Source organism: Sinocyclocheilus anshuiensis, unplaced genomic scaffold (genome assembly GCF_001515605.1).
Source record: "Sinocyclocheilus anshuiensis isolate Anshui unplaced genomic scaffold, SAMN03320099.WGS_v1.1 scaffold1081, whole genome shotgun sequence".
In the NCBI taxonomy this organism is placed as follows: Eukaryota; Metazoa; Chordata; class Actinopteri; order Cypriniformes; family Cyprinidae; genus Sinocyclocheilus; species Sinocyclocheilus anshuiensis.
Window position 1 is genome coordinate 417478 of NW_015555831.1, and position 19615 is coordinate 437092.

At 36.8% G+C, this 19615-nt stretch overlaps 1 protein-coding gene across 2 annotated transcripts in view; it reads left to right on the plus strand.

The window, feature by feature from the left end:
* LOC107675420 (sodium/potassium/calcium exchanger 3) overlaps positions 1–11430 on the plus strand; it is a 38848-nt gene extending 27418 nt beyond the window's left edge. Inside the window, exons 6-17 of one of the 2 annotated variants that reach the window (XM_016469752.1) lie at positions 2138–2241; positions 2479–2553; positions 2776–2801; positions 3034–3087; positions 5026–5168; positions 5299–5465; positions 6587–6806; positions 8267–8433; positions 8546–8660; positions 9273–9385; positions 9473–9538; positions 10775–11430. In XM_016469752.1, coding sequence (XP_016325238.1) covers positions 2138–2241; positions 2479–2553; positions 2776–2801; positions 3034–3087; positions 5026–5168; positions 5299–5465; positions 6587–6806; positions 8267–8433; positions 8546–8660; positions 9273–9385; positions 9473–9538; positions 10775–10885 — 1361 coding nt within the window. In that variant the 3' untranslated portion in view covers positions 10886–11430. Of the gene's footprint in view, positions 1–2137; positions 2242–2478; positions 2554–2775; positions 2802–3033; positions 3088–5025; positions 5169–5298; positions 5466–6586; positions 6807–8266; positions 8434–8545; positions 8661–9272; positions 9386–9472; positions 9711–10774 lie in introns of those variants that run through there. The other variant, XM_016469751.1, reaches the window with a different exon arrangement.
* Positions 11431–19615: the final 8185 nt, after the last annotated feature.

The window sequence follows — 19615 nt, forward strand, 5'->3', positions numbered from 1 at the left end:
CAAGCAAAACATTGGTAACACACTACGCCGCAATGGACTGAAATCCTGCAGCACCCGCAAGGTCCCCCTGCTCAAGAAGGCAAATGTACAGGCCCATTTAAAGTTTGCCAAAGAACATCAAAATGATCCAGAGAAGGCTTGGGAGAAAGTGCTGTGGTCAGGTGAGACCAAAATTGAGCTCTTTGGCATTAACTCAACTCGCCGTGTTTGGAGGGAGAGAAATGCTGACTATGACCCCAAGAACACCATACCTACAGTCAAGCACGGAGGTGGAAACATTATGCTGTGGGGCTGTTTTTCTGCTAAGAGTACAGGACGACTTCACCGCATTGAGGGGCAAATAGACGGGGCCATGTACTGTAAAATCTTGGATGAGAACCTCCTTCCCTCAGCCAGAACACTGAAGGTGGGTCATGGATGGGTCTTCCAGCATGACAATGACCCGAAACATACCGCCAAGGCAACAAAGGAGTGGCTCAAGAAGAAGCACATTAAGATCATGGAGTGGCCTAGCAAGTCTCCAGACCTCAATACTATAGAAAATCTGTGGAGGGAGCTGAAACTTCGAGTTGCCTTAAAGAAACCTTAAGGATTTAGAGAGGATTTGTAAAGAGGAGTAAATCAAAATCCCTCCTGAGATGTGTGCAAACCTGGTGACCAACTACAAAAAATGTCTTACCTCTGTGCTTGCCAACAAGGGTTTCTGCACCAAGTACTAAGTCACGTTTTGCTTTGGGATCAAATACTTATTTCACTCACTGAAATGCAAATCAATTTCTAACCTTTATATAATGTGTTTTTTTCTGGATTTTTTGGTTGGTATTCTGTCTCTATACGTTAAAATAAACCTACCATAAAAATTACAGACCCTTCATTTCTTTGTAAGTGGGCAAACGTACAAAATCAGCAGGAGATCAAATCAATATTTCCCCCACTGTATCCCCACTTCTGTAAGCATCCTCTTTGGCATGACGAAGCTGTTTGAATTTCCAAGTAAACCATGGTTTATCATTATTGAATGATAAGAATGTCCTGGTAGGGATGCACATATCCTCACAGAAACTGATATAAGTTACAGTGTCTGTGAGCTCGTCCAGATCAGTGGCTGCAGCTTAAAAAACACTCCAGTCAGTGCAGTCCTTAGTACAGGTTTAACTGATTTCAGTTTCTGCCTGTTGGTATAAGATGAACTAGACAGTGATCAGAGAGCCCCAAAGCTGCCCATGGGACAGAGTGATATACATCCTTTATTGTGGTGTAACAGTGATCTGATCAGTGATCTATATTACTGTCTGGTGGGACATTTGTGCGCTGCATTTAACCCATCCAAGTGCACACACACAGTAGTGAACACACACACACTGTGAACACACACCCGGAGCAGTGGGCAGCCATATTGCTGCGGCACCCAGGGAGCAGTTGGGGGTTCGGTACCTTGCTCAAGGGTCTTACCTCAGTTGTGGTTTTGAAGGTGGAAGAGAGCAGTGGTTATTCACTCCCCCACCGACAATTCCTGCCGGACCCGAGACTCGAGCCTGCAACCTTCAGGTTACAAGTCCGACTCTAACCATTAGGCCACGACTGCCCCTCAATGTAATGCGCTGTTTGTATTTTGTATTTTCTGTTTGTATTTTGGCAGTTCACGGGAAAGATTTGATTTGTTAAAATCTTCAAGAATGATTAAAAGAGAGTCTGGGTACTGTTGCTCCATTTCAGTTATTTGTTCAGCCAGCTGTTTCTGGCTTGAGTCATGAGCTGAAGGACACTTGAGTCATGAGCTGAAGGTGCACATTTGTACAATTACAATACTAAAATAACTTTTACTTGCTAAAAAGTATGAACTATTAATCACATGACAGAATGAATGTGGTAGATTGTGTGCAACAGTTTTATCAACAAAGTTTTGATCATGCCAATAATTTAGATATTTAGAGATTTGTGTATCAAAAACGATACAGAAGGATTTATAGGGTTAAATGGCCAAACTGTGCATTTCTTGGGTGAATATTAATATATTTGACCAAGCCCTCTGAATTCAAAATTTAAACCACACAGTAAAATGTGCAATTTGTTAAATGATTAATGTGATTTTGACTTTATCGCATCTGTGACCATTATTCATGTGCTTGACTGGCAGGTGTGTTTATCACAAAGGGAGATGTTGGCGTCGGTACCATTGTTGGGTCAGCTGTCTTCAACATACTGGTCATAATTGGAGTGTGTGGCATCTTTGCCCGTCAGGTAGACATTATCTATCTATCTATCTATCTATCTGTCTATCTGTCTGTCTGTCTATCTATCTATCTATCTATCTATATCTATCTGTCTATCAAAGTATCAAAGGAGGTAAATAGTATTAATGATAAGAGTTAGTTTAAAAGAGTTAGTTTAGCCTTTTTTCATTGGAATCACATTGAACACCTGAAATACGCATTTTGCCACAGTTTCTTGTGTGTCTTTTGTCCATTTCTGCCCTAGACGGTGGTCCTGACCTGGTGGTCTCTGTTCAGAGACTCGCTGTACTACATCTTCTCAGTGCTGGCCTTGATTTTGGTGAGTATGTTTGACTGTACATATGAGAGAGGACAAAAGAGAGAGGGAAATAGTATAATGCAGTTTCTCCTCTGTTTTATTAAGGTATGAACATGGCCCCAATAATGACTCCCAGCGCTAGTCTCTAGATTTCCTTCAGTAGAGTTTTAATTCAAATTATACATGACGACTTCATCAGCAATTAACATTCATTTAACCCCTTCAATGTCTCATTTTATCCAGGTTATTTATGATGAAAGAGTTGTATGGTAAGTCGCGCCACTGTGTGTTTCCTCTACACCCATGTCCACATGTTCAAGCAGATGAGAAACATTGTATTATATTTGCAGAGGTATTACAGTACTGTAATTATTTAGAAACATTAGGAAGTTAATATGTTTGACGAATTGCTTTTTTGATGAAGTGTCTGCTAAATGCATGGATGTAATGTAAATGTGAGTTGTATTATTGATCTTTGTGTCCATTAATGCATTGTTATAGGTGGGAATCAGTGCTTCTGATCTCCATGTATGGAGTCTACATCCTTATCATGAAGTGAGTATCATGCTGTTTTCATAATCCCATAAAAGCGATGATGGGAGTGGAAAATTCTGCAGTTGATCTTATGACAATGCACACATTAAAGAATGCAGACACAGCCAGATCTCTTCCATAATGACCATCGGAATCTACTAAGAACAGCACAAATTAGCATCTGGTTTAAGACATGCTTTTTTGGGCATTTAATTATGGCACAAATGCCAGTAAATTGACTACCGCAAATATTAGTAAATCATGCTGCGTGATTCATTTGAATACTCTCCTCCCATAAATTTTGCATCCGAAGGGGAAACTCCTTCAAAAGCATATGCAATAAGGTCAGTCGCAACAATAACTGTTCACACCTTTTTAGCACTAATTTTTCACCGAATCCTGATAGTAGTTTTTTAAGTACACTTTTACAAAGTGCACTTTGTAATGATGTCAAATTAAAAGTTTGTTAAATTTAAAAGACAATAGAAATAATCATGAAATTGCGTATATTGATGTACTTAAGTCCTAATTAAGTGGGCATTTAATATAAATTTAATCTACAGTACATTTCCATTTAATTAAGTGTTCAAAAACATTACATTCAGTTTGCACTTCCAAAGTATGTTATAATAAGTACACTTATTAAAAGTATGCAAAACTGTACTTTTTCACAAGATATTTAAAAACATAAATGCAAAACGCAAAAAATATTGTTATTTATTAATACTTATTAATAATGAAGTACTATTACAAAAATACTTAACAGGAGAGAACCTATGATACAATCATAAAAAAAGACAGCTGTTGAGTCAGTTTTATTAGCATAGCACTTTTTTAACAATAAATACTGTGTTTCAAAGAAGTGTTGCTGAAACTTGTGCCTGAAAACTGCCTGAATGCTAATGTGTTAAGGAAAAACTCCCTAGATGGTTACGTTTGAGAGGAAGAAACCTTGGGAGCAACCAGGAAAATTGTACAACAAACAATCATAAAATTAATACGAATAAAATGAATGTCTTTTTCTGGAGGTTTTGCTCTAAATTTTAAATGAAAATAAAATTCGAAGCGTTTGCAACTCATCCTCGAGGTCTAATAACAACAGATAATCACAAAAAAATTAAATTACACTTAAAAAAATTAATACTTAAGTCTTTTTCTGGGATGAATATTAAGTTTGAAGAGTTTGCAACTCATTTTAAAGATCAAATAATAGCCCACACCCCGAAATGTCTTGAAGCTATACATTTACACAGACCTCCCTGTTGCTTCAATCATATCCGTTTGCTAGCTTCTCTTCTCTTTATTGCTCTGGAATTGCAAATGCATGACACCTCTTGCATGTGTATGAGAGAGAGGAGCATGTTGCATTTGTTTGGAAAGGAGAGCTGATGAGTACGAGTGTTGTAGAGACAACATAGATCCTAGAGAGATAAGGATCTGCTACATGACAACAACCTTCATTAAGCACCTTTTAAGGCCATTAGGGGAGGCTTGAGCTCTTCAAGCCTCAGATAAACATCCCTCCTCTCTGTTTGGTTGGAGGAGGGAAGCTGAAGCATGTTTTGTCACAGAGATGTTGATAATTCAAGATAGTACATATTTATTCCATACAGATACAACAGCCCTGTTGAAAAGATGAAGAATATGTTGTGTTTTGGATGCTGGTGTGCTTTATGTTGCCAGCAGATGCCTTCAAAAGAAACAGCGACTCAAAAACCCTTGGAGAAACTTTCGAAGTTTATATAAGTCAACTGTGAAACTGCAGAATGTATAATAATTGAATAACACCCATTTACTGCCATTATAAAGCTGGGAAGAGCCAGGACATTCTTAAATATAACTCTGATTGTATTCGTCTGAAAGAAGAAAGTCATATACACCTAGGATGGCTTGAGGGTGAGTAAATCATGGGGTATTTTTCATTTTTTGGTGAACTATCTCTTTAATTTCATTTTGTAGGTTTAACAGTCAGATTGCCAGCTTTGTTCAGAGATCATGTGGCAGTCCGGGTCAATGTTGTGTCAGGAGACAAACGTCCAGAGATAAAGAGGCTGATGAAGTGGGAACAAACGGCAACACCTCCATGGTGCTGTTGAGGAAAGGTACATGCATGCATGTATGTTTTGCATTGCTTTTGTTTTGCATGAAATGCATTGCTTCTCGTAACATGCATATCCAGTATAGAATCTGGGTCCTGAAGCAGAAGCTATTTTTACTTGTATCTGTTGTCAGCTCCAGCAGGTTCGCCGCAGGAGTCACCAGTAGTGATGGTGGATGAGCTGCTCATCTTAAGGCCACACCAGCTCTCATTCCCAGAGGCTGGACTGCGTGTCATGATCACACCACATTTCTCTCCACGCACCCGTCTCACTATGGCTGGACGCATGCTCATCAGTGAGGTGAACTCCAACATCACTCTTTTATTTTATTTAATAATTTTTTTTGTTACCTAATACAGAGTATGTCCTTTGAATTCCGATTCAATTCCTGTATTTGAATTGAGGTAGTAAAGAGGATGCATGATTATATTTGTATTATTTGAAATGAAAATTAATATTATGGAAATGATTATTAAAATGGAATGAAAAAGAAAGAAATTAATGTAAATGGTTCATACAAGTGTAGTTTTTAATATATTTTTCAGTAGAAATAAATTGGATATGGAATATGTCTGGAATTTGTAATAGTCATAAATATTTAGAAAAATGTTTAGAAATTTATATTTAATACACAAATGTTGTGGGGGGAAAAGTTCAAATTTGCTCACTATTGAACTGTAGTAGAAGTTGTAAATAAATCAAACATGTTTTATGAGAAAATACTTATATTCTAGCCTTTCTACTTCATAATGTCATGTTTAATTCAATGTTACTTGCTGTTTCTTTATAGGCTAATTAATTGTGAAAGTTACTAGCAAGTGAATTATTATTTTTTTGAGTGTAGTAATAAAATTGATTGTTTTTATTAATTATATACACACATATTTTAGAGTTATATAAAACTTTGTTTTCAGTTGTAAAAAAAATAATGTGGTAGACCGTAGATATTTGTGGTGCTGGTTTACAAAATCACTATTTAACTTGATGGATGTTTTGATAGTACTGAAGACAAATATGTCTGATAAGTTATTTTTATTATGCATATCACATGTTCTATATATCAGGAAATAAATAGAACGGTTTATCAAAATTTATGTAGTTTTTTGTCACACTGTAAAAAAAAAAATTTAAGTTATGAATAAAAAAAGATTATTGGAACATGTTTTACAAGAAAATACAATTTCATTTTTAAAAATGTATATTAGTTAAAATGTTAAATGGTGTTTCTTTGTAATTATTTGAGATTTACAAGCAATTTCTTGGTGCAATTTTTTTTCATTATAAATTACCCCAATTGATAAATTGAAAAGGGAGTCAATTCTTGAATTCAGAATCTTGTCTAACCCTGAATGATGCAACTGGCACTGACACTAATGACACACCAAAATGTCAGTTCCTCTCTTTTCCTTTGCTCTGCTCAGAGACAGAGACTGCTCCAGGAGAATAAGATGAGCAGGACCTCAGGGAAGACATTCGGTTCTAGAGGGATAGTAAACGGAGGAAGTGTTGAAGCACAGCAGACACCTGAGGACACAGAAATGACGGATAGTAAGAAAGGAGCGAAGGTGGAGGTGGAAAACTCTCAGCCTGAGGAAGAGGATGAGGACGGGGACGAAATGTTCAAACCTCTCCATATTCCTGGTTAGTGCACGAAACCAGATCGAATGCAAATTATTAGTATTAAAACATGTATGCACCAATTGCGTCGCAAAATGATTCACTGTTTCGAAGCGCTCGAAACACCACACGCTGGTGACGCCTGCTGGTCAAAACTGTGTAAATGCAACAAAAACTAAACATGCCAAAACATGCATAAAAACAGCTTTTACAAACCCAGTGCAAATGCTTTCTTGAAACTATAATATATTAAATGCAATCAAAATAATAAAATACCATTAAAAATGAAGTGTCTGTAAAATATGCGTCTTTAAAATAATTATTATTAATTTGCAAGGGCTTGTTTTGTTTGTTTTATGGAGAGCTTGTCTAAACAGGCCAGTAAGAGACTATTAACTACTACTCATCCTTTTAATTACACAAATGTCTCATTAAAAATGTCTACAAATTGATCAAACTGATCCGAGATCGTATAACCATAGACGCTGATGCAGTGGTTCGCCGCTCGCATGATTCACGGGTTCACAGAGATCGCCCCCCTAAGGCGAACTATTAAAATGTAGAAACGTTTTTGAAACAGTTATGACGTAACGAAGCGTCGTTTACTGAAATCACGTGACGTTGGCATTTTGACACGCGCTCCGAACCACTGTTTCGAAACAACTGATTCGCAAAGGTTTCGAAGCTTCATGAAGCAGTGTTTCAAAAGCGGCCATCACTAGATTCTTCAGCAGAACAGATTTGGAGAAATGTAGGAATGTGGATGCTCTGCAGTGAATGGGTGCCGTCAGAACGAGAGTCCAAACAGCTGATAAAAACATCACAATAATCCACAAGTAATCCACACCACTCCAGTGCATCAATTAATGTCTCGTGAAGCGAAAAGCTGCCTGTTTATAAGAAACAAATCCATCATTAAGATGTTTTTTTTTTTTTTTTTAAACTGTACCTTTCGGCTAAAAAATTAGTCTATAATCCATAATATTGCTTTCTCCAGTGAAGTCATCTCGTCTCAATCAGGAGAGAAATCTGCACAGATCAACCACCGTTTACAAGCCAAAACAGTCCAAAACAGCTCTAAATAAATATGTGGGTGGATTTTGATGTGAGAGACAACAGGAGATGGACTTTTTCACTGGAGGAAGCATCATTATGGATTATGGACTCATATTTTAGCGGAAAGTAACAGTTTAAAGTTAAAAATGTCTTAACGATGGATTTGTTTCTTAAACACACAGCTTTTGGCTTTACGAGACGTTAATTGATGGACTGGAGTGGGGTGGATTACTTTTTGGGTGAACTATTCCTTTAAGATAGGACAATTATTGTCCATCACAGTAAATAATTGTGTATATACATACATACAGTACATACATACATGCATATATTTTTTTTTCTTCCAAAAAAATGTATTCAGAAGTAATCAAAATAGTACTTTGAAAATGTTCTTTGGTTATTTAGTCTCTGTGTCTTGTGTGCATTAGCTGGCTACTGTGCGCGTCTGAAGTGGCTTGTGTCCTGGCCGCTGGCTGTTCTGCTGTATTACACAGTGCCTAACTGTGTTTTGCCGCGTTGGCATCGCTGGTTCATGATCACCTTCATTGCATCAACCCTCTGGATTGCTATTTTTTCCTACCTCATGGTGTGGATGGTAAGAAAAAGATGAAAAATAGACACTCTTATTAAATCTAGCAGTCTTTACTATTCATTCTATGAGTTGGTCGATTATGCTGATTTGTGTCATTATCTGGTGTGTTTTGCAGGTCACCATCATCAGCTACACACTCGGTATTCCTGATTACATCATGGGAATCACTTTCCTGGCTGCTGGCACTAGTGTACCCGACTGCATGGCGAGCCTCATCGTCGCCCGCCAAGGTGTGTAACCTTTACATGCACAGAAAAATGTTTGTATGCATGCTTTTATCTTTAAGATCATTTTATATAAAATCTTGAAGTTTGAAGGTTTTAAATTTGAAATTGTTTTAAGTATAAAGTAGTTTTAAACGCTAGAATTTTGAAGGTTTTAAGGCCATATAGTCTAATATAGATAGATAGATAGATAATGGTTGCTAGGATTTTGCTATGTGGTTGCTAGGGAGTTGCTATGCAGTTGCTAGGGTGTTCTGGGTGGCTGCTAGGTTGCTGCTTGGGTTTTGGACCACCATTAGGAGGTTATGGATGGTTGCTAGAGTGTTGCTTTGCAATTGCTAGCATGTTTTATCATGCGGTTAGCTTGTCTCATGTTGTTAGCATTGTTTAGCTTGTTTTAGCACATTGCTGGAATGCTTTGCAACATTTTAGCATTTCAATAGCATATTTTAGCATGTTTGTGGCATGATTTAGCATTCTGATAGCATATTTTAACGTTGCTAACATGTTACTAGCATGTTTTAACACATTGCTAGCACGTTTAAGCATGTTTCGGTATGTTGTTTTAGCATGTTATTTGTAAAATACATTACACTCTCATCGTATTTTGTGTCTCAGGAATGGGGGACATGGCAGTGTCAAACTCCATTGGCAGCAATATCTTTGACATCCTGCTGGGACTGGGCTTCCCCTGGGCTCTGAGGACGCTAGTAGTAGACCATGGATCAGCAGTGAGTGTTTGATTTATTTTACTGTTCGTGCAGTGCAGATGTGTTTCCGCTGATGCTTTCCTCTGACCGCTCTGTGTCTTTTGTCAGATATTCATCAATAATAAAGGCCTGGTCTATTCGGTCATCCTGCTGCTCGCATCAGTCTTCCTCACGGTGAGTAATGCCTTAATCACAACATACAAGAACACACAGAGGGTTTGGGGTTCCAGAATTGTTAAGACTTTGCACCGCCACGGATCTCACAGGCTTAATTGGCAAATTCGTTTTAAAATATAAAAATATTCTATAAAAGAAAGACGAATAGTTCATAGAAATCTACACTGAGCTCATCTCACATGATGGACCACTGCTCTACAGCAGGGTTGGTGAGGGAACTGCAGAGGGTTCATGAGTTGATGAAAAGCTAATAATTAATTCAGTTTAATTTAAAAATAAAATAAATAAATGAGGCTACGCAATTTCCAATATTTCTCTGAACAGACGTTCACTGAATTTATAAATAATTGTAATATGAAGTTGTGTAAAGCCCTGTGTATAAATAATAAAATAAAATAAAACTTTTACTGAACATTAAAAAAATAATAAAACTTGTATACACAAACTGTTTATCACCATCACATATTTGGAAAAAATAAAAAAAACATATTTGAACAAGAATGTCATCATTGAAATTTTAATGTAGAAATGTAGACAGTGTAATTTAGAAAGTATAGTGTAATTCATTTAAAAATGATCAGTAAAAATTAAATATTTCAATATTATATTAATTTAACTATTATATTAATTAAATATAAAATATAATTTTAAATATATATAAAATTAGATATATAAACAATTAACATGAATATAAATGTATGTATACTATTTACAGATCTCGTGTGGTATTAAGGTAAGCTGTCAAACATTTTGAACACATTTCAGCCATCTATCCTAACAATCTTTTATCTTTATCCATATTAGTACAGAATAAGTCGTAGTGACGTGCACATTTTACTAGGCTATTTGCAGTGACAGAACTAACATCTGTAACAAATCTCGCCTCATGCTGATGACGGCAATCGCTAGTGAAACTGTTGACCTGCCATTTATAAACATTAGCCCTAAAATTATAATGTAATATTAATCAGATTACTCATGTTCCACTCAGTCGAATCTATAAAACATGTTTCAATATGCCAGTAGGAAAACATGCATCACCATCTTCTGTCGGAAATGGGAAATGCATCCCGTCTGACCAGACACAGGAATAAAAATGAATGACCAGAAAGTGGGATTTTAAAAGCAGAGGCACCGAAATCCCCCAATCGCACCGTTTACACACATACACAATGCTGTTAGTGTCCATGTTGACTGTCTGTCTGTCTGTGTGTGTGTGTATTTGTGTTGTAGGTCCTGAGTGTGCATCTAAACGGCTGGAAGCTGGATCGGAAACTAGGTCTTGGTCTCATGCTCCTTTACTCCATCTTTCTGCTCTGCTCCATCCTCTTCGGTCAGCTCTAGAGGCGCTGACACACTCTTCAGTGCGTTCTTGTTTTGGTTTCATTTTTATAGTGTTTTTACTGTAGATCAGGTACTAAATCTTGACTGATTTCATGGCTGCGTACAGTGTAGCAGCAAGAGGAAATTTTGTGCTCTGCAGAAACAACCTCAGCATGGTTTTCAAGATCCGGTCAGTTGTTTGTTCTGACCACAGCAGGAACGGTTTTTGAATGCCTAATTAAGCACTGCTTCAAGCTGGAAGGTTTACTGTATAATATAATGATTTCTGTCTTCAGTCGACCCAGGATGCTGACAACTTCCAGAAACACTAAAGTTACAATCAGGCACTGTTTACCTGCTTATGACTTCAGTAATTCTTCTTGGGAGTGTTTTACCCTTGTAAAAAAGAAGTACATTTTTAGCATACTTAATTTAAAGAATACGTGTTATGGACATAACATACTTTAAATGAATATACTTAAGTGTGAACTGAATGTAATATTTTCAGACACTTAATTGCATGTTCTTTGCAATTAATGAAATTGTGTTATAGTTTAAATGTATATTAAATGCAATTAGTTGAACTTAGGAGTGTTTTTTGACCCACTTAAGTAGGACTTAAGTACACCTTTATATGTAATTGTATAATTACTTCTGTTGTTTTTGAAATATTGTTGAATTGTAAAGTATTTAAATATATTTCTAATTACATATTTGTAATGATGAAGTTGGAATCTAGTACATTTAAAATATATTAACTTTGAATGCGATATTGAATAACAATACAGTTAAAATTATAATCAAGTACTTTACATGTGCTTCAGTATGTTAGTCAACACATCAAAAGTGTACTTCTTTAAAACATGACAAAAGATTATTAAAACAATGATTTAAAAGTAAATTTGACATTATTAGTGTATTTTTTAAAAGTGTACTTAAGTGTGTTTTCTCTCTTTAAGTCACTTAAGTGGCCTTGCATGTCATTACTATTATATGCAGTTTTTAAAAAAATATTCTTTTAAGATTTGAAGTACACTACAAGTGCACATTTAATACAATTAAGCACACTTCTTTTTCACAAGGGTAGTTCTGTTGCTATGTTCTGATTGGCTGAGCTGCATTGCAAGAGCACCAATTGAGAGTATAACAGCACTGGGACGTTTCACAGTTTGTATTACTCCGCCGTTCACAATGTTTCAGCCTATATATGTGGCCCTTTCTCACTTTTTAGGAAATGAAAAATCCATAGTGGAGCTGGACTAGAGTGTTTACAAAATGCTTTAAGCATGAAGGGAAATCTCTGATGTTCAGCCGTACTGTTACCTGAACTATTCTTTTTTACTTAAAGGAATAGTTCACCCAAAATGAAAATGTGCTGAAAATGTACTCACTCTTAGGGCATCCAAGATGTAGATGAGTTTATTTCTTCATGGGAACAGATTTGGAGAAATGTAGCATTTCAGAACTTGTTCACCAATGGATGCTCTGCAGTGAATGGGTGCCGTCAGAACGAGAGTCCAAACAGCTGATAAAAACATCACAATAATCCACACCACTCCAGTCCAGCAGTTAATGTCTTGTGAAACGAAAAACTTTGTGTTTGTAAGAAACAAATCCATCAATACATTTTTTACTTCAAACCGTTGCTTCCAGCTAAAATATGAGTCCTCTATCCAAATTTGCTTTCTCCAGAGAGCACTATTGTATTATTCTGACAAAAATGCAAAAAAGACCAAAAAGGAGCATTTTCCTTAAACTACTGCACACACAACAGCACAAATAGCCTTAGATTGATTTTTTTATTATTGCATGTTTTGATGAAAAATTAATCACTAATTTGTGAATTATAGAGCTAGTTCACCCAAAAATGAAAATTCTGTCATCATTTACCCACCCTGGTGTCGAACCAAACCTGTATGACTTACTTTCTTCGGTGGAACATAAAAGAAAATATTTTGAGAAATGTATCAAGTGTTTTGTTTTTGTCCATACAATGAAAGTCAATGGTCTCCAACGGTTACAAACATTCTTCAAAATATCTTCTTTTGTGATAGAATTTTTGGGTGAACTATCCCTTTAAGAATCAATCAACACTCATCACACAAAAGTAAACTTGTATAGCAGACTATTAAAGTTTTCTAGTTAACTTTTGCTGTGGATATAAGACATAATTTGGAATGACAACGGTTAACCAAACAGACAACTCATCAGTAAATCACAGATTCATTTATTTCTGTTGACTGATGGTAATGTAATCAATATGTCAGCATGTAGTCCATGAAAAAGTAACTTTACTCTGATAACTTGTTTGTTTTTTAATTGTACTCTAATTACAAGTACTTGGTTTTTGTAATCAGATTATGTAATAGCACTGGTTATATAAAGACTGTTTATTTCCTGTAGTTATTGTCCAAGTAATCACGTTGTGGTAATTCTGTCTTTAATCTGTTTGCACTGACTGTAGCAATACTTCTGAATTCATAGAGACTGATCATTTGTCTTTGATGATTCATGTACGTGTGGGAATATTTGCAGAAACATAATAGGTCTTTTAGCGATAAACGAATATATATTTAAACAACAACAACAACAGCACAGGCTTGCCTGTAGTAGTAATTTAATGTGATTGTATTTTTGATAGTTGTTTTTTGGATGGATGTTTTTAAAAAGAGGTTTGTAACTGGTTGTTATAGAATATAATACATGTGTACTGAATTTTTTTAGTGAAATTTCAGATCTTCCTCCTAAAACAATTCATTTTAATAGTTGTAATTGGAAAATACAATGTTCATAGAATTGAAAAAGTTATATAGGGAATATTTAGGGTTATTTGTTATTTATGTAGATTTAGACCTGTTTGTTATTAAGTATGAGAGTACACAAAATTAAATATTTACTGTCTATATTTAACTACGATTTGCCTAGTTTTATAAATTCTAGTTGAAGTGTTTTTAATATTTCTATATTACATAGAAATGGATATGGTGTGAGTAGTGTTGTTAGACTGGAGGGAAATCAATGAGTCTAGCAATAATGTCTACTCTATACTCTGTATGGTTGTAAATTTCACTATTGATAACAATTGGTATGTTGGCATGTATATAGATAAGCAGTCTGTGACTTCTGTCCTGTGATATTCAACTAATTTTGTAAAGAGTGAAAACACTGAGATGATATTTGCTGAATGGTTAGTGCAATCACAAAACAGTGATGTCACTAAATAATAATTATGGTGGAGAGGGAAAAATCAAATTCTTCATGGCTTTTCCATAAAGGTGTGCTGTACAAAAAAACCCCACAAAAAATCTGTTCTTGTGTGCAATAAAATGTGCAATAATAAGAATGAGAGGTTCTGTCCAGTGTTATTTTAGCATAATTGAGCTGCTATTATAGGTTTTTATTAATAGTTTAAATTAGTTTTTAATTTTTATATTTCAGTATTCATTTTAATTTGAATAATTGTGTTGTGTTTTGTCATGTTTTACTAGTTTTTAATGTCTATATAGTTTTTATTAACTTCTATTTCAGTTTTAGTTTGTCATGTCAGTGCATGCATAAAGTTAAACTAAAATGGGAAATGTTTCCTTGGCATCTAACTGTTGTTTTAATACTTTATTTCAGTTTTTATGGTTTTAACTAAACCCATTCTAAAATTATTTTAGTCTTAAAAAGTTATGATAGTGGAAATCTTGTGTTCTTTAGAGGGGACCTATTATGCAAAATTCACTTTTGTATTGTTTTTGAACATAATTATGTGTTGGCGGTGTGTGTATACAACCACACTGTTGTAGTAAATATTCATCCACTCCATTTGTTATTTTCCCCATAAATCAGAAACATGTCTCAAAATGAGCCGTTCAGGAATGTTCTCCAATGTGATGTCATTTTGAATAGGCCCGGCCCACGACTGGTAACGATCTCTTCCTTATTAGCTTAGCTCCTCCCCTGAGTGAGCTGTACACAGTCCACCATGTTTATCTCCTCGCTAGATCATTTTAAACCAGCATTCAAGTACGAAATTCATTCTTATAAGCTACTAACATTATTCAGTCAAGAGCAGTAAGTGATTTTCTTTTTGTTTTGCTGTGATTAAAATTCACAGCATAGACAGCAGTAGGTATATTACGCTGCTGTCACACAGATCTAATACACACATGCAATTTCTTTCCCAGCTGTTTACGTTCACAGACATAACAGACTGTGTTTATGTGAACTTTGTGTGTTTTGACATATCCTTGTGTGTATTTGACAGTTTAAGTGCAATAAGACGCGAAAGAGAACGTAGTTTAGTACTCATGTGACGTGCTATCTAAAGGGGCGGTCACACTGCACTTTTTGTTCCGTTGACTTCCATTCATATGCATGCGAATGCGCCAGACCGGAAACGCAAGCTTGTGCGAAAGTTTCGCATTTCGCTGCGTTCCAAACTTCAAGCTTGGTGAACTCTGACCTGTGAATTCGCATCATGTGAAACCACGTGACCAACAGCAGATGGATACGTCACAGCATGACCTCGTAGCTGAATTAAAATAACATAAATTTAAAACTGCAGTGCGGCAGGAAAGTGGAGTAGATTGTATGTTTTTACATTTTAGATGTATTATTATTTGTTATGTGTTGAATTTAAGTTTTTAAAAAGACGCTGCACAGCGTGATGTGCAATCACAAAACAGTGATGTCACTAAATAATAATTATGGTGGAGAGGGAAAAATCAAATTCTTCATGGCTTTTCCATAAAGGTGTGCTGTACAAAAAAACCCCACAAAAAATCTGTTCTTGTGTGCAATAAAATGTGCAATAATAAGAATGAGAGGTTCTGTCCAGTGTTATTTTAGCATAATTGAGCTGCTATTATAGGTTTTTATTAATAGTTTAAATTAGTTTTTAATTTTTATATTTCAGTATTCATTTTAATTTGAATAATTGTGTTGTGTTTTGTCATGTTTTACTAGTTTTTAATGTCTATATAGTTTTTATTAACTTCTATTTCAGTTTTAGTTTGTCATGTCAGTGCATGCATAAAGTTAAACTAAAATGGGAAATGTTTCCTTGGCATCTAACTGTTGTTTTAATACTTTATTTCAGTTTTTATGGTTTTAACTAAACCCATTCTAAAATTATTTTAGTCTTAAAAAGTTATGATAGTGGAAATCTTGTGTTCTTTAGAGGGGACCTATTATGCAAAATTCACTTTTGTATTGTTTTTGAACATAATTATGTGTTGGCGGTGTGTGTATACAACCACACTGTTGTAGTAAATATTCATCCACTCCATTTGTTATTTTCCCCATAAATCAGAAACATGTCTCAAAATGAGCCGTTCAGGAATGTTCTCCAATGTGATGTCATTTTGAATAGGCCCGGCCCACGACTGGTAACGATCTCTTCCTTATTAGCTTAGCTCCTCCCCTGAGTGAGCTGTACACAGTCCACCATGTTTATCTCCTCGCTAGATCATTTTAAACCAGCATTCAAGTACGAAATTCATTCTTATAAGCTACTAACATTATTCAGTCAAGAGCAGTAAGTGATTTTCTTTTTGTTTTGCTGTGATTAAAATTCACAGCATAGACAGCAGTAGGTATATTACGCTGCTGTCACACAGATCTAATACACACATGCAATTTCTTTCCCAGCTGTTTACGTTCACAGACATAACAGACTGTGTTTATGTGAACTTTGTGTGTTTTGACATATCCTTGTGTGTATTTGACAGTTTAAGTGCAATAAGACGCGAAAGAGAACGTAGTTTAGTACTCATGTGACGTGCTATCTAAAGGGGCGGTCACACTGCACTTTTTGTTCCGTTGACTTCCATTCATATGCATGCGAATGCGCCAGACCGGAAACGCAAGCTTGTGCGAAAGTTTCGCATTTCGCTGCGTTCCAAACTTCAAGCTTGGTGAACTCTGACCTGTGAATTCGCATCATGTGAAACCACGTGACCAACAGCAGATGGATACGTCACAGCATGACCTCGTAGCTGAATTAAAATAACATAAATTTAAAACTGCAGTGCGGCAGGAAAGTGGAGTAGATTGTATGTTTTTACATTTTAGATGTATTATTATTTATGTGTTGATTTTAAGTGTTTAAAAAGACACTGCAGAGCGTGAAGTCATATCACGACCGTTGCAGCGCACAAAGAAATTTAGCATGCTCAAAGTCTAGTGTGACCATGGCTTAGCCAGCCTTCTCAGCGAGCTCTTCGGATGGGTGCGCTCAGAAAACATCTCTGGTTACTGTCGTAACCTTGGTTCCCTGAGAGTGGGAACGAGACATTTAGAAGATCACAATGAAAATTCCTCCCCTTCTCCAAAATCCTGAAACCTTATAGGATAATTCCAGTACAATAAACTGGCCAACTGGTGCTAATTATGCAAATTGCATGCAAATACTGACAAGCCTGCTGGCAGTATATAATGCAGTGAGATCAATAATTACCTCAGAATCTGAGACTGAAAGCTTGCCCCACTGATCTAGCAGCGATCATGGTGACCCTCGCAATGCCTCGTTCTCACTCTCAGGGAACCGAGGTTACGACAGTAACCGGAGTCGTTCTCTTTCAAGAGCTTAAGCGTTTACTCTACATGTGAAGATCGCGATGGGAACAATATAGAATCCCGTCATGAGAGCGGCAAAGATCAGCCCGAACCAAGGGCTAAGACCACACCAAGCATGGGATAGAACAACACACAATTCCCAACCAATAGCGATGCCGCTAGGGAAACCCATAGTTGATAGGCGGAGCTAGACCAATGAGCATCTTAGCTCAGGTACACAACATTAGTAAATCTGGCCAGAATAAATGAGCGGCTGTACTAATACAGGGCAGACACAACAACAATAGCAAGGAAGCGCCGTGCATTTTATGTAATGTGCCGTTACCTAGCCTGTGCTGCGGAAAACGTAGAACATCCGACACGGGACAGCTTGCCGAGTCGATATCTCTATCATAGCACCATTTCACGAACACTCCCCATTTAAGAGCATACAGACGCCTATAGTAGAAGGTGCATAAGACTCAATGAGCGTCAAGCACATGGGGAGACAGGGTGCTTAGCCCCTCTAGGACCCCTGAAGTAACCACACATGAAGGTTCCACAGCTCCAGGCTGGGGTGCCATATCGAGCCGTTCGCTTGAGATAACAGGTCCCTCCTGAGTAAAACAGCAAGAAGAACAGCGGGCAGTGTTAGTGAAAGGCTCTCGTTAGTGAAAAGGACTGGCGACAGGAACCGGACCGGACGTAGTCGTCACCCCAAGGGAGGGGAGGGCCCACCAGGGGCTCGCTGGTGGCAGTGGTCCTCGTCCCCGTAAGGCCACAAGCGATGCTCCTCCAAATTCCTCAAAATGTGCGCTGGCAAGTCAGGGCAGTGCACGCAGTTGGACTCCGAGAAGGCTGCCTCAGTGTGGGCCAGGCCTAGGCAGGCAAAGCAGTGCTCGTGCGGGTCCGTCGGGTGGATGGGGCCCATGCAAATTTGGCAGAAGGTAGCCATTGGATGCGGTGAAGATGTTGTCTTGTCTTCAGGTGCGTCTTCGACGATGACAGCGTGAAGAAGATTATGATGTAATTGTCGGTCTCACCGCATTATATACTGCCTGCAGGCTTGTCGATATTTGTATGCGATTTGCATAATTAGTGACAATTGGCCAGTTTATTGTACTGGCGTTATCCTATAAGGTTTCAGGATTTCGGAGAAGAGGAGGAGTTCCCATCACGATCTTCGCAATTTAGAGTGAACGCTCGAAAGAGAACCATATATCAGAAGTTTAAACTTTCATGATGTCGAAGAACTGCAATGTCACGTCAGCAGTGTTGGGCAGTAACGCATTACTTAGTAACGCATTACAGTAATTTGATTAATATTTTAGTAACGGAGTAATTTAATGCGTTATAATTTTCTAAATAGTAATTAGAGTATAGTTACAAGCCGAGGTCTCTATACATTACTGCCGCGTTACATTGCTGACAGAATGCAGTGTTTTATAATCTGGAGATTGTAAAAAGGATGTAGCACACGCACTGTGGAGTCATTCACGGGACTCCCGCAAAATAAAAATATCTAAACATAAAATATCTAAAACAAATAAATTATTATTCATCTACTGCACAAAAGCAGCATGAACTAATATAAAATATAAACGATTAACAGGTGCAAGCGTATGCAGAGTTTCTATTTAGGCTAGAACGCGTGTTTGCAGCGTTGAGCAATGCAGTGCTGAAATCTGCGTGCTCACGAATCCTCTCATTATAACACACGAATTGTATACATTATGAAAGATTCATTATGCATATATTTATTATACATAATAAATATATATTTATAACATATTTATAACAGAGATTTGTGAGATTGCGATGAACTGAGATGTCTTTTAGAGATTATAAATACAGTGCTCGCATAATTAGTGACAATTGGCCAGTTTATTGTACTGGCGTTATCCTATAAGGTTTCAGGATTTCGGAGAAGAGGAGGAGTTCCCATCACGATCTTCGCAATTTAGAGTGAACGCTCGAAAGAGAACCATATATCAGAAGTTTAAACTTTCATGATGTCGAAGAACTGCAATGTCACGTCAGCAGTGTTGGGCAGTAACGCATTACTTAGTAACGCATTACAGTAATTTGATTAATATTTTAGTAACGGAGTAATTTAATGCGTTATAATTTTCTAAATAGTAATTAGAGTATAGTTACAAGCCGAGGTCTCTATACGTTACTGCCGCGTTACATTGCTGACAGAATGCA